At 37.9% G+C, this 20,034-nt stretch overlaps 2 protein-coding genes across 5 annotated transcripts in view; one reads left to right on the plus strand and one right to left on the minus strand.

The window, feature by feature from the left end:
- The window catches only part of piezo2b (piezo-type mechanosensitive ion channel component 2b), a 90,282-nt gene extending 81,713 nt beyond the window's left edge, over positions 1-8,569 (plus strand). For all 4 annotated transcript variants that reach the window (XM_086270821.1, XM_086270823.1, XM_086270824.1 and 1 more), the window contains 8 exons: positions 1,331-1,478; positions 2,013-2,201; positions 2,510-2,602; positions 3,109-3,278; positions 4,510-4,638; positions 5,359-5,438; positions 5,769-5,970; positions 6,962-8,569. In XM_086270821.1, coding sequence (XP_086126947.1) covers positions 1,331-1,478; positions 2,013-2,201; positions 2,510-2,602; positions 3,109-3,278; positions 4,510-4,638; positions 5,359-5,438; positions 5,769-5,970; positions 6,962-7,214 — 1,264 coding nt within the window. In that variant the 3' untranslated portion in view covers positions 7,215-8,569. The remainder of the gene's footprint in view (positions 1-1,330; positions 1,479-2,012; positions 2,202-2,509; positions 2,603-3,108; positions 3,279-4,509; positions 4,639-5,358; positions 5,439-5,768; positions 5,971-6,961) is intronic.
- Positions 8,570-11,322: 2,753 nt separating this feature from the next.
- On the minus strand, positions 11,323-18,296 carry napgb (N-ethylmaleimide-sensitive factor attachment protein, gamma b). Its single transcript, XM_086272488.1, has 12 exons — positions 18,122-18,296; positions 17,880-17,947; positions 17,688-17,772; positions 16,774-16,791; positions 16,658-16,688; positions 16,443-16,552; positions 15,254-15,320; positions 15,098-15,168; positions 14,809-14,887; positions 14,411-14,490; positions 14,044-14,173; positions 11,323-12,422 (listed from the first exon to the last, which is right to left on the minus strand). Exons 1-12 carry the CDS (start codon positions 18,175-18,177, stop codon positions 12,279-12,281), a joined length of 939 nt encoding a protein of 312 aa, XP_086128614.1. The 5' UTR covers positions 18,178-18,296; the 3' UTR covers positions 11,323-12,278.
- Between the last annotated feature and the right edge of the window lie 1,738 nt (positions 18,297-20,034).

Here is a 20,034-nt window from a genome sequence, read left to right on the forward strand (position 1 = left end):
GCCCTGCTAGCTGCTGCTGCTGGTGCTGGTGAAGCAGAATTGCAAGGAGAATTGTATAGAAACATAAGCATTGGTTTTCGCTCTAGTTATGTTATATTTGATCAGTTTAGCATTTAGAATTTAATTCATTAATGCAGCTGAAACGGTAAGCACTAACATTAAATTTATAATAGATTCATAACAGATCTCTAAAATATGCTGTTTGGATACTTCGATTTATGAGCTTATTACTATATGCATTATTATTACTTATTTGACTGCACAGCTAGATCCAAAGATGTATTAGCTTGTGTTTTAGACTGACCTATTGCTAGCTGGTACTTTCAGCTGCTTCTGTATTTCATCGTCTCTCACCCTTCTGCTTTTTCTTTATTTATCTGATCAACGTGTCTAACATTACATGGTTCACACTGCCTGCCTTGCTGACAGAAACAGAGAGAGGGAGAGAGTTTGCATGTGGAGCCTGCGTGCATGGAAGCTGCAGAGAGAAAGAGAGAGAGCTTGCATATGAGAAAGTTGTGCCTGATGTGTAGATTTTGCACAGCTCTGTTTGCTGATTGAGTTCACCGTTTACCAGCAACAAGAAAATCACCATCAGGCCACTGGGAAGGCCTCCAGATCATGTGTGAACTAAAAAATATGAAAGTCAAGCTATGCATAAAAGGGTGTGAAATTAATAAACACAATACTTTTTCTACCTAATCTATATCCACTTTTCCGCACATCTATAATTGATAACAAAAAATTCATTATTTTTTGGCTAAACTGAATGAAAGAGGAATCTTTGGTGTTATTTCTTCATCATAAAAAAGCCACAAAAATGGGTTTTATTCACTTAATAGCAATTTAATGTGTGTTTTAAAATACATGGCGGGTTACCAGCAAAGAGAAGGGATGTCTCGAAGGAGAGGATGAGCCCAGCAGTGTGAAAACAAATACAGTGCACTGCTGTTTCTTGTATGGTCATGCCGACTTTAATACAAAGGACTGAAACCACACAAAACTATGACTACTATTTAAAATAAAAAATGTATTTAAAATTACAAAAAAATATTTCTAAATCTTTGCATATTGTTTAAAAGTAAGTTATTTAGTGAATTGAAGCAACAGTTGTTGTAATTTGATGCTATATAAATAAAATTGAATTAAATTAAATTGAGTAGTTCCAAAATACTCTACATGTGAAGGCTATGCGCTATGGTTTAAATTCAGGAAGCTAAATAAGTTTGGCATGTATGCTGTAGACTAAAGGAGTATCTTGTTATATAGGCAATAATATCATGAGCTTTCACATTATGCCAGATTAATAAAGAAGATATGTGGTTTTCAGTTTCCGTCTAGTACCTTTCCTGACGGAGCTCCGAGCCGTGATGGACTGGGTTTGGACCGACACTTCGCTGTCTCTGTCCAGCTGGATCTGTGTGGAGGACATCTACGCTCACATCTTTATCCTGAAATGCTGGAGAGAGTCAGAGAAGGTGTTTATCATCGTGGCACTAGTGTAGTGTAAAAAAATCTGTTTCAGGGCCAGTGTCTGTCATGTTGGAATTTAAACTGAAATTTACTTTTGTGATTTATGGAGGTAAATCTTATATATATATATATATGTATATATGTATATATATGTATATATATATATATATATATATATATATATATATATATATATATATATATATATATATATATAGTGAAAAATTTGTGCAGAGAGAGAGAGAGAGAGCTTGCATATGAGAAAGTTGTGCCTGATGTGTAGATTTTGCACAGCTCTCTGCATTTGTAATAACAAAAGTGAAAATATCTTTATTCACTGCTCTCTCGTAGTTGTTACCCAGTCAGTCTGAAATATATCCCTCCATGAAACGTTTTGCACATTTTTACTTTTACAAATTTGTCAAAAAAAATTGCGTTGACTTTGTTGTTAAAGCAAAGGATCAGGGGGAATTCTGTGTTACGTTCTCCATCTAATACCAGTAACTTATTTCAGTGTCCTCTCTGTCATCCTTCTGCAGAGGTATCCCCAGCCACGAGGCCAGAAGAAGAAGAAAGTGGTGAAGTATGGGATGGGAGGAATGATTGTGGTGCTGCTGATCTGTATAGTATGGTTTCCGCTGCTCTTCATGTCCCTCGTGAAATCTGTAGCTGGAGTCGTCAACACTCCGCTGGATGTCTCGTTTGAAATCACACTGGCAGGCTTTCAGGTGTGGACACAATTTCTTATATAAAATCATTGGCACCTCTTTTCACAGGTCCTTTGTCAAATGTCTAGAGGTAACATTTATGGTTATGTGGTACCTGTGGACTGAGGGAGATATTTTAGTGTATTTAGGGTGGAGGATTTAATGTAGTGTGTTTGTATGTGTGTGTATCAGGCATAGTTTCACGACAGTTACTGCACATTAATCTGTATGAATAAATTAAGTTCACCAGAAACAAGTGCTTGGTTTAAAATCATTAGAGGTGTATTCACCTTTAACTAGACTTTTTTCAAAACGTTGTCTTTCCACAGCCCATCTTCACCATGAGCGCGCAGCAAAAGCAACTGTGGCATGTGACGGAAAAGGAATTTCGCAACTTTGTAGAATATTATAAGAAGAAAGATGTAAGTATACGAAATCAAATACAAATAGAAGATCATAATTTACAAACCATAATGTGTTTTCAATTTGAGAAATAAATACTTTTTTATCTCTGATGTAAAGTAGTTCCCATATAATGCGAGTAGTTCTTTCTCTACTAAAGTACCATAGACAGTAAAAAGGATCGACGTAACAACGATGATGTCATCAACTGGTTTTGGAAGCTTATTTTACGTATTGACTGAGAAGGTCAAGGCTAGCAAATTTGGTTAGCAAGATCCATCCATACCCTTAAATCAGGGGATAAATTTTTCCTGAAGGAAACAAAAAGATATGTACTAATATTCAGTGGAAGATTATAGTTAGATAGTTGAATTATAGTTGAATCTGAAACAGTTTTAACAATCAACAGTCCATTTGTGTATGTGTGCATGTTGACCTTAATTTAAACTTGCTTAGCTGACAGATTATTGGTTTAGTGCGACTGAATTATATTTATTCCAATTGTTTGATTTTGTGTTTGGATTAGGACGCCATGCAGTGGCTGGAGAGCTACATTAATGAGGACCTGATCATTGCTCAATTGAAAGGCAGCTCCAACTCTCTGTGGACCATCAGTCCGCCCAGCAGAGCTAGCTTGATAGAGATGTTGAACTCTACTGAGGATTTCTCCATCACTGTGTCCTGGTCTGTGCAAAGGTACGCAGGGACAAATGTGTTTCCAGATAGCTAAAACTTTATAATAACTGTTAGTAAAGGGTTAATTAATAAGTAATAAAATTTAAGTTATTTATTTTATCATCATGAAACAAAAAAGATAATTATTAAAGAGCATCGACATCACATTACAAGTAGTGTATGACCAAAGACGTAAGATCAATGACATTCTGGCAAAAGTGCAATAATCACCTCAACTGGTGCCTATCAATGTGGAAGAGTAGCTGCTCTACTCGGAGTCCCTTCCAAAATACTACAGTCCTCACCCCATCTCTAAGGGAAAGGCCAGCCTTCAGAGCACATGTTCCCCTATAGAACTGCCGGGCTTTTACCTGACACCTTTCACCTCAGAGGAGCAACCTTGTGTCCAGTCTATGCTCTGTCTGTTTATATGGACAGAACCCAGGGTGACCAGCTTTTTGTGTGCTGGGCTAAAGCACAAACTGTGCCTCTCCCACTGGATAGTAGGAGCAATTGCCGTGGCCTATACTAACAGGGGTCTTCAGCCTCCTGCTGGCCTGGGGCACGTTAGGGGTCCCCACTACAACCTCATGGGCTCTTTTTAAATCAATTTCCATCCAGGAGGTGTGTTCAGCTGGATGCTGGCCCTCACCTCACACATCTGCACATCTGTTTTACAAGCTAGATGTGACAGCACTTAACCTGGTGCATTCAGCCCTCAGTGTAGGTTCTTCCCAGGTGGGAGCGTCTCCTCTGTGAAATGTTATTGGGGGACAGTTGTCTTCTTAACAGGCATGTCTCGGAATCAGGGAGTCAGTATTTCTCCCACAGTGAGAGATGAAATAAATGCTGTGAAAGAGAACATAAGGTTATGCTCATGCTACTCAAGAGAACCGGGGACCACCCTCCTTGCTATGGAAGTGAGGAAGAAGTGGACTTGTTTTGAATAACATATGACAATGTCAGCCTATTATATAGGGAGGGCCAAGCCACTCCTGACACTGGAGTCACTCAGCCATACATACACATTCATCATACCTTGTTGTCAAAGTTTTTGACCCATAGACATCAGCAAGGGCTAGTTAAATTGTCCCTCATTCACAAGACTTCTCCTCAGTCTACCAGCTTTGTTGCAAATCTGCTTTTTCATAATAACCCCAATTGCCTTGCTTCGCATCGAACAACATTTTAATTTTAAATGTAAAGATACAAATTCCTTAAGCATAATTTAAGTATGTTTTTTCTCCTTTAGAAACGCCAGCCTGGGAGCCAAGGCAGAAACAGCATCTGGAAAAAAAACAAGGTTGCTTACAACCAAAGACGAAAACATAAAACAGGACCTTATAGATCTGTTAAAAGATGAACGTAACATAACAGAAGTGTGAGTATAGTATCAGCCACACATTTTCTCTTTACTCTTTGCCAGTTTGTGTTCTCTAGTAACCAGGAGCTGCTAAATGTTCCCCCTCAGCTAAATAATTTTCCCTCTTATTTTCGAAAGTGCCAATTAAAATTTTATGGCTGTACATAAATTAAGTATGGAGAGTATTAGTAAAGCAAGTCCACAGTGACATGTGAAGACAGGTGTCACTTATATGCATTTATTTAACATAATGACTGGAAACAGGGGCAAAACTAACCTAGCAAACAATAAAACCTAACAGCACTTAGTGGTAGCATATTTTTCAACTGACTGGTGTGTTTTGGAGCGAGACAAGGTCTTTTTAAATATAACATAATCTGTATATAAAAGATGGACGAAGCCATGCTGACATCATCCGTTGGTTGTGAAGCATCAATGGATGTTTGTTTTTGTCAGAAAATGTATTAAAATGTGCAAAAAGACAACTTCTTTAATCGATAAACAGTTTGGTGTGATTTGGTTATAAGCGACGAATTCTGGGAAAAATATGTGAATATGTGATGTTTGCTTTGTTAGACTGAAGTGGATTTACAAATCTGTTAAAAAGTAAACATTTTTACAATTAGTAAGGCACGCCTCTATAACATACAAAACCATAATATAATATAATCATTAGAATTGTTATAATATTTATAAAATATTAACTTGCAAGCACTTACAGCTTTTCTTTTCCTGCAGGACACTAACAAATGTTTTCCCTCGCTATGTTCGAGCACCCAGCGATGTGGAGTCCAAACCCGTTGAAAGCCTTTACAGAGGTGACCGAGTATTTGTCACTGTGTACAGAGTGTTAGAGTGATGTGAATTTTTCATCCTTGTTATTTGATTTGGTAACAGTAAAGAAAAAAAATAGTAAAGATGCTCCATCTCAATAGGAGATGTAGTAGATTAGAATTTCTGACTATTAAATATCAAAACATATTCATGCTTTTCAAAAAGTACATAAGCCATTTTATTTAATGGGTGAGTAAATTTCTTTAACATCAATTTATATACTTACTTTTGATGGACAAAGCTTTTGTATATTTTTTTCCAAAATAAATCTGATTTACATTTTCTGACAAAACTTCTTTATTTCTTTATCGTAGAAACGGACGGTCGCCCAGAATATTATGACATTAAGGTGAAATTGAAGAGAGCTAATGACAGCAATGATAAAGAATGGTGGATCGTCCATCAGACAGAGCCTAGCAAGACCAATCTAACCAATCTAAAGTCTGCAGGCCTGGAACTGTTCGTATTCAGCGACCAAGTCAGCCCGCCCAGTTTGGGCTTTCTAGCTGGATATGGGTACGTGGTTTGTGATATTCTGTTGTGTATTTCAGTGAAATGTTTGTGTTTATATGTAAAAAATTATATTATGAAAGTTACTGAAAATTGTACAGCCAGTGGGTTAATAGCAGTTATAGCAGAAATAAAGAATAATGAGAGGAGTCACAAGATAAGTAAGGATAGGAACTGATGCTTACTGATTGAAACTAATCTGACTGATTAATTTCATTTCATATCAGACTATTTTAATGTATTTAAAACCAGTTTGAATGTTTAGTTAAAGACACTGACACAGAATAGGCAGACTGTGTTGGTGGACTATATTTGCTTCACTGAGCTTTTGTTACCAAATTGTCACATTTCCCTTTTTTCATGCGAGACACACCCTTATCAGCAATAAATGAAATATTACATGTTTTACATTCATTTCTACTATGCGAGATTTGTGAATGTTACTTTGACATGTATAAAATACCTAATGTTGTTCATAACTGGGGGCGGTCTCTTATTCGAAAGTGAAAAACATTTTTTAAAGATATCTAACAAAAAGGTAACTAGAATTGTTCTTGGTTCGTTTGATTTCTCATCCAAGAACCTTCTTGAGTGAAGTTGAAGCAGTGCATCATGGGAAGCCCCCAGCAGCCTAGGCTTATTGCAGCATAACTAAGGGAGGATTCGCCTGAGTTCTTTTTTATGTGTATATGATACAAAATCAAAATGTAAAGACAAATGACCAAAAATGGGGTTACGGCTGGATGCTGATGAGACAGCGTGGGATCGATTCATATACTTTTTCTTCACAAAAATTAACCGAATCCTTTGGCAGTTGGGATACAGAACAATCAAATTATTTTCTTAGAATATCATAGAGAAGTACAGCGTTCACAGCTTTTGTCAAATATCATATGTTTTACCTTTTTGATACATTATATTTGGATTTCTAGTCAGGGAAATAAGAATTTAAAAGAATCCAAAATCTGAATGTTTTCTTCTTCTCCTTCCTGTTTAGTATCATGGGCCTGTACGCCTCTGTGGTTTTGGTCATCGGCAAGTTTGTGCGCGAGTTCTTCAGTGGCATTTCCCACACCATCATGTTCGAGGAGCTGCCCAACGTGGACCGCATCCTCAAGCTGTGCACCGATATCTTCCTGGTGCGAGAGACGGGGGAGCTGGACCTGGAGGAGGACATGTACTCTAAACTCATCTTCCTTTACCGCTCGCCAGAGACTATGATCAAGTGGACTCGGGAGAAAACTCAGTGAGGGAAACTTTAATGAATGAAGTTGAATCAGATCTTTTCAGAGACACTGGATAGTCGCTCTGTTGGTGTGAGCAGCTATTTTAGCCTCCAAAGCAAATGAAGGCCAACTTTATCCTCGTCAGCTGAGCTCGGGCGGCAGTGATACAGTGTTAGCTCCAAAGGGAAACACCTTTTTATTTGGACTTATAAACTGGGGTATTTTTTACTCATTAATGACAACCTTGACTGTCACAATTAATAAATTTGAGCACAGATTTCCAGGTGCTGTATTTATCTTGCAAAGGTTTTGCCTCCAGTGGATAAAATAAGCAGGCGGTTTTCAGTTCGAGGTGTTTAGGCGCAATTTTCCTGAAATTAAAAGACAAAAAGTCCCTAATTTCTCTTCACATCTGTCCCTAATATTTTCAAAATCGCATGGTAGGTGGAGAGAAACAGTAACTGGCTGCAGCATTACTCTTTAAGGGCTTCCCACTGACAAATAAGTGGACAACAACGACCACACAAGCACAATCACATATTTTACCAACTGGAACGTTTGGATTTTGAGACTGTGCAATGCTGAGCTGCCGTTCCTATAAGATTTTTAAGAATGTGGAGCAAGGGAAATTTGACTTTCAGACATCACGATTACTTTTTTTTTGTTTTTTTAAAGAAATGTCAGAGGCCACTCTGGAAACAAAATGCAAAACAAAAGATTACCAGACAATCTTTACTTGCCTTATTTTGTTTGTATGAGAAGAACTGAAACTCTTACGAACTACATACCTTTCTCAGGAAGAGCTGTTTTCACAGATAATCATTGTATGTTACGGTAATATGTAGGCTTTTGTGGATCTTAAAAAACATGATATTGTAGAAAAGACGAGAACTATTTAAATGGCATGAAATAAAATGTGGAAACTGTTCGGAGTTTTACTGCACAGTGACACAGTTAAAAGCTGTATTAAAGAAGGACTTTTTTCCTGCAGAGATTGACATTTTTTTGTCATTCATCAACATTTTGAATCATCTGCAAGCCGGTTTGAGTCGAGAGCAGCAGAGGTCTGGTTTTCTACATCAGGGTAATGTGCTTCGGGCGGTAGACTCTTTGACTTGTGGACCTCGCTGGCACCCACAGCTGTGCATCCAGTCATCAAAGAAGAAACACACAAAGGGCTGAGACTTGGAGCCCTTTGGTCCAAACTATGCATTAGAGGACATTTAGCATGAGTGAAAACCTTAATTATTGCCATGACTAATTTGCAATACTTGTACATAGGGGTTACATTAAAGGGAAAGGTCGCAGGGGAATGAAATGTGAAAATTGAACTTGTATGTTAAGGCAATGTCCAAAAATCTTCAAATAAAACATGTGGAAAGGTGTGGCGTTTTTTGCACTCGGCTGTTGTGTGTGTGTGAAGATGGTCTGTAAGTCTGGGGGTCACATTAGTGGGTTTTAACAGGATTGTGATGGAAAACAGCTGCAACATGCGTGGCTTGGACCCCCCCCCCCTTAAATTGTAGCTTCTCTTGCTTAATTTCATTTTAGCATATCAGTTTCTCTCTTTTGATTTGTGATAATTTATTTTTTTATTGTGTGTCATGACAATTCTCCAAAGTTACAGTCCTGTAGTTCATGGTAAAAATGGGTAGTGGAAGATAAAAGAAAAGAGATAATAATGGGACAGATGACTAAATAATAGGATATTTTATGAAACGTGTGTTAGAGGTAAGTATACAGTGCACTCACGATGTTTGAAACAAAGACAATTTTTTGTAGTGTAATTTTGCAACTGGAGGCCGCAGTTAAGGTGTAGCAAAGCAACTCCAGGGTGGAGACTTCTGGCAGATATCGGCTGTAAAGACTTTGTTTTCAAACATTAAAAAATACTCTTTAAATTTATGTTAGTTTGTCCCATTATTTTAATGGGAAAAAGTGTGTAAAAATGACTGCAATTCTTAAACAGCTCGTGCAAAATTGTTGTATAATCCCTTGAATTAGAGCTGGAAGTCTCCACTTTAATCATATTGATTGATTTACAATTAACTGTAATGGTGGGCAAAGGCAAAACTGCAAAAGGGCACTGTACATGTGTTCTGTATCTATGCACACTGTCCTGCAGAGTTACAGTGAGAAGATATGGAGATACAGAGAAGAGTTAGTCCTTCTCCTGATTTCCTTTTTGTGTGTGTATGTGTTTATCGCAGTTAAATTTTTCAGATCATCAAACAAATGTAAATATTAGAGAAAGACAACACAAGTCTTGCCTACTGCACCCCCAGTTAGAGATACACCAGAGTTCATTTCTGCTCTAACCACACCCAGGCCTGATTACTGCCACACCTGTGCTCAATCAAAAAATCAAATGGAGCAGACTCAAAAGCCAGAAATCACGCTGCATTCCAAAGAAAACTCAGGAACTGAGAATGAGAAACAACATAATTAAGATCTTTCAGTCGTAAAATGTTATAAAGCCATTTCTAAAGCTGTGGGACTCTAGTGAACCTCAGTGAGCGCCATTATCCACAAATGGCGAAAAAACTGAACAGTGGTGATGCTTCGCGGGAGTGGCCGGCCGACCAAAGTTAACCCAATAGTATAGCGAAGACTCATCCAAGAGTTCACAAAAGACCCCAGAACAACATCCAAAGAACTGCAGGCCTCACTAGCCTCAGTTAAGGTCAGAGTTTATGACTCCACCATAAGAAAGACACTGGATGAAAATGACCTGCATGGCAGAGCTCCAAGACAAAACCCCCCACTGCTGAGCAAAAGGAACATAAACCTCGTCTCAGTTTTCCCAGAAAACATCTCGATGATCCGCAAGACTGAAGGGATCTTCCGAAGCTGAACTCTTTTGAAGATTTGAGTCCCGTTACGTCTGGCGTAAAACTAACACAGCATTCAAAAAAGAAACATCATGCCAACAGTAAAATACGGTGGAGGTAGCGTGATGGTGTGGGGCTGTTTTGATGTCTCAGGACCTGGAAGACTTGCTGTGGTAAATGGAACCATAAATTCTGCTGTCTACTAAAACATCCTGAAGGAGAATGTCCAGCCATCTGTCCATGACCTCAATCTGGAGTGCATTTAAGTTCTTCCGACATCCACTCTCAGTAAACACAACTTGTTGCTGAATCCAAGAATGCTAGCTACAGCTCTGTGAAGAAACCTATATATAAACAAGATTGAGAAACACTGCTTACTTCTCAGGGTCATGAATGTTGCAATGACGTCGTCTGACCACACACGGCATACAGCAGGCACAGGGGGAGAGGAGCCATCCAGCTTGTTATCAGCAGACAGTTGCTAGGGAAACGGCATTCATGATTTGGGGTACATTAGTGTACACTATGAGTAATTAGAACATCTGTTAATGATATAAACAGGTTATGGAGTAACATATACTGCCTTTCAGGAAAACGTTTCTCACTAAACAAGACAATGCCAAACTACATTCTGCACGTTCTACATTAGGACAACAGTAGAGCTCCATAGTAAGAGTCTGGATGCTAAACCCCTCAGACTTGTCACTCATTGAAAGCAGTTGGCATATTGTGGAATGAAAACAAGAACTAAACACAGATGAAATCTGATATCAAGAATGCAAAAAATATTTTATACTGAAACCATGGGGAACAGACCTAGAAACTAAAAAGGACTAAGCCCTAGAAAAAAAGATTTGTCAGCGGTATTTAATTATTAAATTGGGAATCTGTATATCAGCTCAAAACTAAGTCATATCGTGATGAAAGTTCAATTTAATTAAGAATATTTTTCAAGTCCGATGCACAAGACTCTGTTCTAATAACCCACACATGAAACAACTTCTTATTTTTGTCTGCTAATTTGTTTTCCACTCAAGTCCAGCTTTGATCCACCTAATGCACAGATGCACTGGAGTCATTCAGTATGAGAGGCATCACAAAAAGAGCATGAATGGGTATACATTAAATATCGCTTAACAGAGAGAAAGCATTAGCCTCATCAAAGATAAATAGGTCTTAGGAAGCTACACAGTCATTACATGTCTGTGAGCCATTTTGGTGCAGACATCTGCAGCCGCTGTTAGACTCGCTGATATGGAAAATCTGTTTGCTAACTCATTTAAGAAAATGTACAGAGACCATAAAATGCCACACAACGGAAATGTTTATTGATGCATGTGCAAAGTTTGAAGATATGACTTTGAGGAATATACAATAAGTCAGCAACAACACAAATTTAAAAATGTAAACAATCCCTTTAGTAGTGATATTGTTTTATATTATTGGCATTTAGGTGATATTGTACTTATTGTGGGCTTTTCACATTTACAGCCCTGAAATCTTCACTGAATGGTCCCCTTTTTATTAGTATACTATCTTTAATTTTAGAGGAAATTAAGAAATAAAGACACAGCCATGACTATTTTATTATAAGGTAACACAGAGCTGGAGGTAGACAGGAAAACAGTCTACAGCTGGCTACAAGCTGCATTATGTCTTATTTTTAAAATACTCACAAAAAAGTAGAGAGAGCTGATGCTGAAGATGACAGCGTGACCCATTCTTAAGCTTTAATATCGACAGATTTATCATAGATTTTATTTTATTTAATCGTTCCGTTATTGCAAACATGCATTATAACAATCTGATTGCATATTGCTCCAGTAACATTTTCAGGCTATAGTCATGAATACTGAATAAATTAACTCTGTACAAATAAACACCTATACACTGATCAAGTCTTTGTGTGATTTGAATATACCTATAGTAATTTTACACTCTACCCGCAAACAATAACAGCAAAATTTACAGCTTCACAAGAGACGAGAAATAATAGAACATGTACATACAACAGGCTGAGGATCCACCTCGAGAGATTACACAAAATAAAAGGCTGTTCAAACTCAGGTTGACGCCAACACCTACTGAACTGTTTGGGGTTTTAAAATTTATTTTTTTCTTATTCTTTTTTTTTTTTGCACATTTAAGATCAGAAAGCCACCCATCAGGATATCAGAGCTCAGAGGTTGTTTAACTCATACAGAGAGGGTGTACTGGTGGCAGCAGATGGTAGAGTCGGTGCTCTGGAGGCTGAAGGCTAACACAGCCCGCCTTCATAGTCATCCTCCTCTTCCTCTGGAGCTGGTGCCCCACTAGCACCACCCTGTGGAGCAGCAGCAGTCTTCTTCTTCTTTCCTCCTCCTCCTCCAGGTACCCTCAGGGAAATAGCCAGTTTGGCATACTGTGAGGGGGAGGGGGAGTGTCATTAGCCGTCAGATTTAAAGCCCCTCAATATTTATGCTTTAATCAACTATTTTAAAACGAATAACAAAACCCATAAACACATTTCCTCCTTTGGCAGTGTTGAAATATGGCATCGTTTAAATCAAAATCTAATGACAGCTGTTAATCTAATCCATCCACAACAAATCAACACAGTCCTAATGAAGTTGTCAGTATATAACATCTAAGTCCACACAGGATTTATTTTCATCTTTCATCTTAGGTGATTTTAACATCACCTAAGACAGATAATAATGTCAATCCCACCTGGACCATGACAGCTGTTCCTGCTGCATCTTTAATCTTCTAAAATACAGAAGTTTAATTAGAAATATTTCAGACCTGTTCAGATTTGAGTAGAAAGGTTCATTAAAAGTAAGAGATGGATGGTTAGAATGTAGAAACAGACTACATTTCAAACAGATAGCTAACAATCAAAAAAGGTGAATAACCGAATACTTTAAACAACTAAACTAAAGCCTAACATACTACAAAGACAGCTAAAATGTCTGCCTTACAGAATGAGTGGAAATATATCTTGAAACACTGAGTAGCTGTTGGAGTATGAAGGAGCAACCAAAAGTATTGGACTAAAGGTAACAGCAGTGAGCTAGAAGTTGGTTTGAAGTTGTTAATTAAAGCTGATAAAGTATTAAGTGTGTTAAATGAAGCATTAATATAATCAACTCCTCCAAGGAGGTGAGAGCATTTATACTTGTGTGCTGCTTGGCTCCCCTATTCTGCAATTTCACCACCAAAACACCACCTGGTGGCGGGGTTTCTCTCTTCTTGCTGATTCAAACAATGGCAGCTGAAGTAGCTTGAATCATTCAAACTGAGTGGTTCAATCACAGCTGCTGCAGTCTGCGTTGATCCAGTGTGTAGTTACAGTACATTTCAAGGGAGGTGCACTTCCAGTCATGGCATAGGTTTTCAGAAAGATTTGGGGGTAACCCTGTATCTACAGAGTAGATGAGACACAGTAGTAATAGCCCTGGATCTGGTAGAAGGAATTATTTGAAGCACCCATCACAGTAGCACATAGGTCAAAATTTGACATTTTGTGTCATCTTTTCAAAAAAACATGTTAAATTGAAATAAGAAAAACTGGACACCATCTTGATGTTCTCAAAGAAACTTTCTCCAACTCATCTGGAACCAGGGCACCAACTCATGTGTGGTGTGGGGGAAATTTTCAGCCTTAAGACAGGTATTAAGCCTCGGATTGCTTTACAGATGGTTAAAACACTGTGTGGAACAGTGATAGCTGAGGACATTCATTATTTTCCACCTTACTCTGTAAAGGCTATTAATTATATATCTAAGGTAACAGAGAAAAACCTGCAATCATGAATACAATGGCTAAAATTCATTTTTATTGTTTGGATTATCTTGACGTTATTTTGGCATTCAGCAAAAAAAAAAAAAAAAAAAAAAAAATTAAATAAAATATATAGACAGACAGGCGGACGGACGGACGAATGAAACTTAGCTAACACGTCAGACGTCGCTGCATTATCACAACGGGGCCAGAAGTCTACCATAATCACAAACCACAACAATGAAACCTTAGTACTCACATCATTGTCCATGTACTTCAGCAGAGGTGAGTTACACACGCGATAGACCTGGTCCTCATCCTGCTCATCATAGCCCTGAAGTAACGTCTCCATGGCAACACAATCTTCGCTTCCACTATAGCCAGGCAGGCTGGAGGAGATCAAGCAGTACATCATGTAACCATCTTTAAAGTAAGTGGCAGCAGCGTTACACCATGAATGTGACATCAAGGGTCAAACAAAGTAAGAAGCGAGCCGGTTCTTTCTCTGGTCTTTGATGTTTTGATGAGGATGCGGAATATTTTCCTGCCAGGCTGGCTCGAGGAGACTTTAGTCTCTTCTAACTTCATAATACAGATGGCAATGAAGTGTAGGTGAATTGGCTTACCTGTAACTTTCTCTGACACATTTATCAGCTGCTACGTAGTCGCCTCTGTGAAGATGAACCAGTACTTGAGCAGTTGTTTTCTAAGGAAGAAAAAAAAAACATGATTTAAATGATATGAAAAAATTAAAAAAGGAAATCTCTTATATGATCGTTTCAGGTGCACAGTGCTGGCTATGAGCATGGCTGTCCCACCCGCCTGCTCTTCAAACCACTGCTTTATGAGGAGCAGACAATGAAAAGAAAGTTGTCTTAAAAACGTGATTGACTTAAAGGCAGAGAAGATAAACCAGATTAAGAGAAACACCACAACATTGCCTACAATGGAAACCTGATTGTTGCACTGCTGATAAACTGTGCAAAAAAGATGTACATGATATAAAAACAAACAGCTGAGCCACCTTGAAGCACATCGGGAAGTTCTCGATCTCTTTGTACATATTCTTTTCTTTCTGCAGGGCGACTGCCGCTTCGTCCAGCCTGGTTAGAAAGGCCAGAAAAAGGCTGATGAGGAGCAGGTTTACAAACACATCACTGACATGAAATATATCAAACAGGCAAGAAGAGAAATCAAAGGAAATTCATTTACCAAGCCCAGCCTTCAAGGTTACCATATCTGATCCTTGGTAATATATATGTGTAAAACCAAAGATGAGTGTTAACATCCCATCCACCATTATTTCCCTTTACCTTTTTAACCTGACCAGAAGTCTGGAGGCTTTTCCCAGCAGTTCTACTGCCTGACGTAGGCGATCCTCATTCTACAAAACACAAAAAAAGGATAAAACAGCTGACTGAACCCCCCCCAAAAAAGCTAAATTATTAAATCTTTGTTGATATCCATACCTCAAATACACCTGCTGCCTTCTGATACAAGTCCACAGCTTTCTCCAGGTTTATAGGCTCTATCAGTCTGAGGAGGAAAAATGTGTTTTAGGAAACACTCTTTTTCAGTCGGAGTATTTTTTGTTAGAATTGAAAGTCAGTTTCTGAGAATAAAAAGTTAACGTAAGTATAATAAACAGCACGTAAATATGCATAATGGCAGTAACAATGCAAGCATTAATTCTCATCACAATAAAGCGATCAGACTTGTGCCATAACCAGCAGCTGGCAGCTTATAATGTTAATAGTTAAAATGATCTTCAGCCTATCTAACATTGCTCCATTGTGAGGTGACAAAATGGATCGAATAAAAAAAAAAATTAAAATTCTGCATATTAGCTATACCAGTGATTCCCAAAATGTGGGTCGTAGCTCCCAGGTGGGCTGCAAAGGAGCTGCAGGTGGGCCATGAAGTGATTTACAAGAAATCGGTTTTATATTATTTACTTTAAAACTGCCATTAGATATTTAGAAATCATTTTTAAAAAGATATAGAATGAATAAATCAATGTTGTGAAATTTCAAAATTAGATGATTAATTTTCTGATCTATTTTGATCCTGAAAAATCAATAGTAGAAAAAACTAACATGAAGATGGTGCCAGAAATAAAGCTGCTAATGCAGAAGCTCAAATTAATAATTTAAAACACACACAAAAAAACCCTTTAAATTCTTGTGTTAGCCTTGTGTGATGTGATAGTGTGTTTAAAGGTTTGGGAGATCCATAGAAAACGTTCATATTTTAAAATGGTAAGGCTCTGTCTTAAGTCTGGGGACGGCTGCACTACAGAATTAGAATTAAGAGTTTCCTTAAATTTCTGCAGCACTTTATCACAGTCAAAATTTAGCTTTTAGTTAGCTGTGGGCATAAATATAATGCTACAATTATCCTGTTCTTAATTATATTCTCATTGCATCTTTTTAATTACTAAAGAACCCAACAAACCTATTCATCCAATAGCTAAAACACTTGTACTTTGGCAGTGAATGTATGGTGCATATAAATTAAGATGAACTTTCTCATTAATCAGTTATCAGGCAGACTTCTGAAAGGTGTTTATCAAATACATTCATATCGCCATTCCAATGAAAAAAATATGCTTAACTGGTCAGCACTGATCAGCAGAGTAAATTAAGGTATTATTTTTACTTTCCAGCCCGGTCCAGAGCCATGGCAGCAGTGTCCGGTGTCCCGTTCTCCATGTACATCATGCAGGCTTTCTCTATGTACTGGATGGCCTCTGGCATTTTCTTTTGTTCCTGATGCAGTGCAAACACAGCAGAGTTACAATTGTGCTACTGAATCATTATCTCCATCTGTTTTATTATGACTTCACTGTGTGGTTTTAGAGTGGTTACACTCACCTTCATCATCATACCAGCCTGTTCAATAGCCCTGAGGAAATAAGAGTTTGAATCAAACAGGTGTTTCCAAGTTTGCAGCTGCTTCAATATTACAGGTTATTAAGCATTATACTTACTTTGCAGCATGAAAAAGCCTGAAGGACAAGTTAAGGAAATAGCCAAACAAGAGTGAAACTGTGTCATGCTAACAAATATATGGCTTAAAATAAATCAGATTACATTCTCCATTAATAAAATGTTAAACCCCTGATACAAACTTCCCACAGTCTAAAGTGACTTTAACTCTTCTTAGCAAAAATCAACAAGTTGCTAGAAATCTTCCTCAGAGGTTTGGGTCCTTGAAGACACAGCAGGATTACAGTTGTTACAAATTTCTGGGCAGCACCTTACAAATGCAATTCTACTGTTCAAACTTTGTCCCAGAGGTGCTCTGTTGGATTAAGACCTCCTTCGATTTTTGACACAAGGCAAAATGAATCCATGCCAACGTATAAAGTGCTCATGAAATGAAAACCCATCAGAATCAGGGGTGTAACAATTCTTCGAAGCCAGATTTGTTTTACCAGGGTTTGATGGCAGGGTTTTAGCTCAAATCTTAGTTTTCCTTGAGAGGTTGAATAACAAAATACATATGGGAAAATAATCAGTTTGCCACAAATCTTGTCACTTAATTATTTCATTATAAACTGATGACATTTCAATATTTCTACGCAATATCTCCACGTGGGTCTCACAGTATGGAATGACAGAATTATAATATATTGTGTATATTTTTGCCAGAGTTTTGCTGGTCTTGGTTTTAGAGTTGTTACACCCCTAGTGAGAATAACTATGGTACGCTGTTAAATCTGCGATAAGCAGGCACCCTGAACCCAGCTAAAACAGGACCCAGGGTGCAGGGTTAAAAACGGTTACACCCTACACTGCCTGCACGCTTTGTGTTTCTGTTGTCTGAGCCGCTAACAAAGTGGCTAGCGATTGCACAGAATATATGCAGACTTGTGCCTTTCCTTTGATCAGGAAAGGATACGTTTTGTTTTCTGTGTGGTACTCAGCTTCCTTCAGATAAGCATCCTTTGCTTGTTCATACTGCTTGGCATTCTTGAAGCACACAGCTAGAAACAAAGCACAGAGGTTAGCTCACTGTGAAATTATATATTTGTAATATAATGATAAGAAAAAACACTCCAGTTTTAAGCAATAGTGTCGTTTCGTGTTTTACCTGCTTTGGCGTATTCTGATGCAGCACTGTCAAAGTCAGGCTTCCACTTTGTCAGACTCGTTTTTAAGCTGTAAACACACCACGAGGAACAAATAATACAATTATAATTCGATGGATAAATAACCATAAAGTCACTTTATGTCGCATAACCTTTCAACAGAAAATACACAGTGGCCTTACAGCTAGCTAACGTGAGTAGTAAAACTACAGAGCAGGAAATAATCGTTTTTGTCCTGGCTCACCATTTCTCCGCTTTGGCTATGTGCTCGTGCGCTTCGTTTATCTTCTGAGCAGCCATTATGTTGATCGATCAACTCGGTTATGAGGAATATGTTATTGATAAACGACTATGGATGTCGCTTCGTCGATGTTTGGATTACCAGGAACTCCTCCTCGGCCGCAACGTCACTGTCGCAGGTTACGGATGCCGCATTGGACCAAAAAACAGCAACAACAGGGAATGCGAAAATCTGGCTCTAGTACTGTAATGCAGCTAGAAAATTTGCTTTTTGTTTTTTTTTTTAATGAAAAACTATACAATCAGATCCACAATAGCACATTTTTGGGGGGCAATATCCCCTCTGTTCACCACCACAGTGGATTTTTAAATGTAATTTCCACGCCCTCGCTTTAAAACCAAGTCATTTATAAGTATTAAAACAACAATAGCCTTTGCTCAAAGTCTGGATTATGAATTTGGAAGCAATTACAAGAAAGTCTGGTGACGTGGGAGCCTACAGTGTGGTTTCAAATTCCAGGAGTTTCACAAAGCTTCAGTCCAATGTTTGCTGATAATATGTTTTGTAAATATAAAGAAAAATAGAGTGCTAAATTAATGCAGGATTAAAAGGGCCTTAACTTAACCCTCCATGACTAACAGGTCTAACAGAACACCATGACACTACCAGTGTTTGGTAAGGTTGCATGCACAACAAAAGAACCATCCACAGATAATTCTTTAACTTTCCATCAGGGAGCGAATAGGCACTGTTAAGTCAGGGCATTGGCCCATTGATTATCTTCAGTTCGCAGTGTATTTATTTAAGTCTCTTGTTTTCATTCAGAAATTTCCAATCACATACTGGTTCTGTACTTTTTTTTTTGTTATTTTTTCGTAGCTGAGGACAAGTGAAGGCGCAGGAGGCTATAGCAACTTGACATAGTGGGCCTCTTTAACATTTTCCAGATGTGTGCGGAGTGAATGTATGGAACCCATACATGTTAATACCATTGGCAAAGCACCAGATAGTCAGTCTGCCATGCTTATGAGAACTACGTCAAACTTTATAGGACAGTGCTCCTTTGTTCTCTTTGTCAAACTGCACTTTCCCTTGTGGTCTTTACATTTTTTTCCTTGCCAAACATTAAATGAAATATACTTGAACAGAATTCCTGAGAGTTTTATATCACTCTGAGAAAACAGAACATCTTGCATTGATTCTCCACACTTACATTGGATATTCACAGTCCTGTTTGTTGGACTGCAACCTCAGGTCAAATAAAACTTGTACATATCACAAATTTACCTAAAGGGGCTTTAAAAGGGATCAAGAATCTCAGTTGTGATACAAAAAGAAAACGTTTTTTTTCATGGTGAAAAGAAAGTATATCCGCCCCCTTTTCTAAGGTTTTACATCTCAGGATATTGCAAAAAAGCAATTAGTCATTTGTAGGTCTTAAATTTAAATGAATACAGCTTGATTCCATGTTTTGGCACTGATCACCACCTGCACTCATGTATATATCTTTCTACGTAGCACTTTTAATTCTTATTCTCATGTATATATCTCATGTATATCTCATGCATATATCTTTCTACGTAGCACTTTTAATTCTTATTCTTACTTTTATTTTTTCATGTCTATTTAAGCGCAATTTATGACAGCATGTTTGCACTGAAGCACCGCAGCAATTTCCTAATGTTGTAAACCTGTTCAACATTTGGCAATAAAACCCATTCTGATTCTGATTCTGATTCTGACTGAATTGAACAACAAAACATGATGTATTACATTGTGCCATTATTTAAGTAAATGTAGAAACTGTGTGTGAAAAACTGAATGCACCCCATGATTCAGTAGCACCTTTTATAGGGATAGTTTGAAGCAATAATAAAGGTTTGCGGGGCATCATTTTATTCACAGCTCTCTTAAGG

This window comes from Aulonocara sp. 'chitande type north' Nkhata Bay, linkage group LG18 (assembly GCF_057382095.1).
Source record: "Aulonocara sp. 'chitande type north' Nkhata Bay isolate Kocher_YH1m ecotype deep benthic linkage group LG18, A_spYH_male_GT1.1, whole genome shotgun sequence".
NCBI lineage: Eukaryota > Metazoa > Chordata > Actinopteri > Cichliformes > Cichlidae > Aulonocara > Aulonocara sp. 'chitande type north' Nkhata Bay.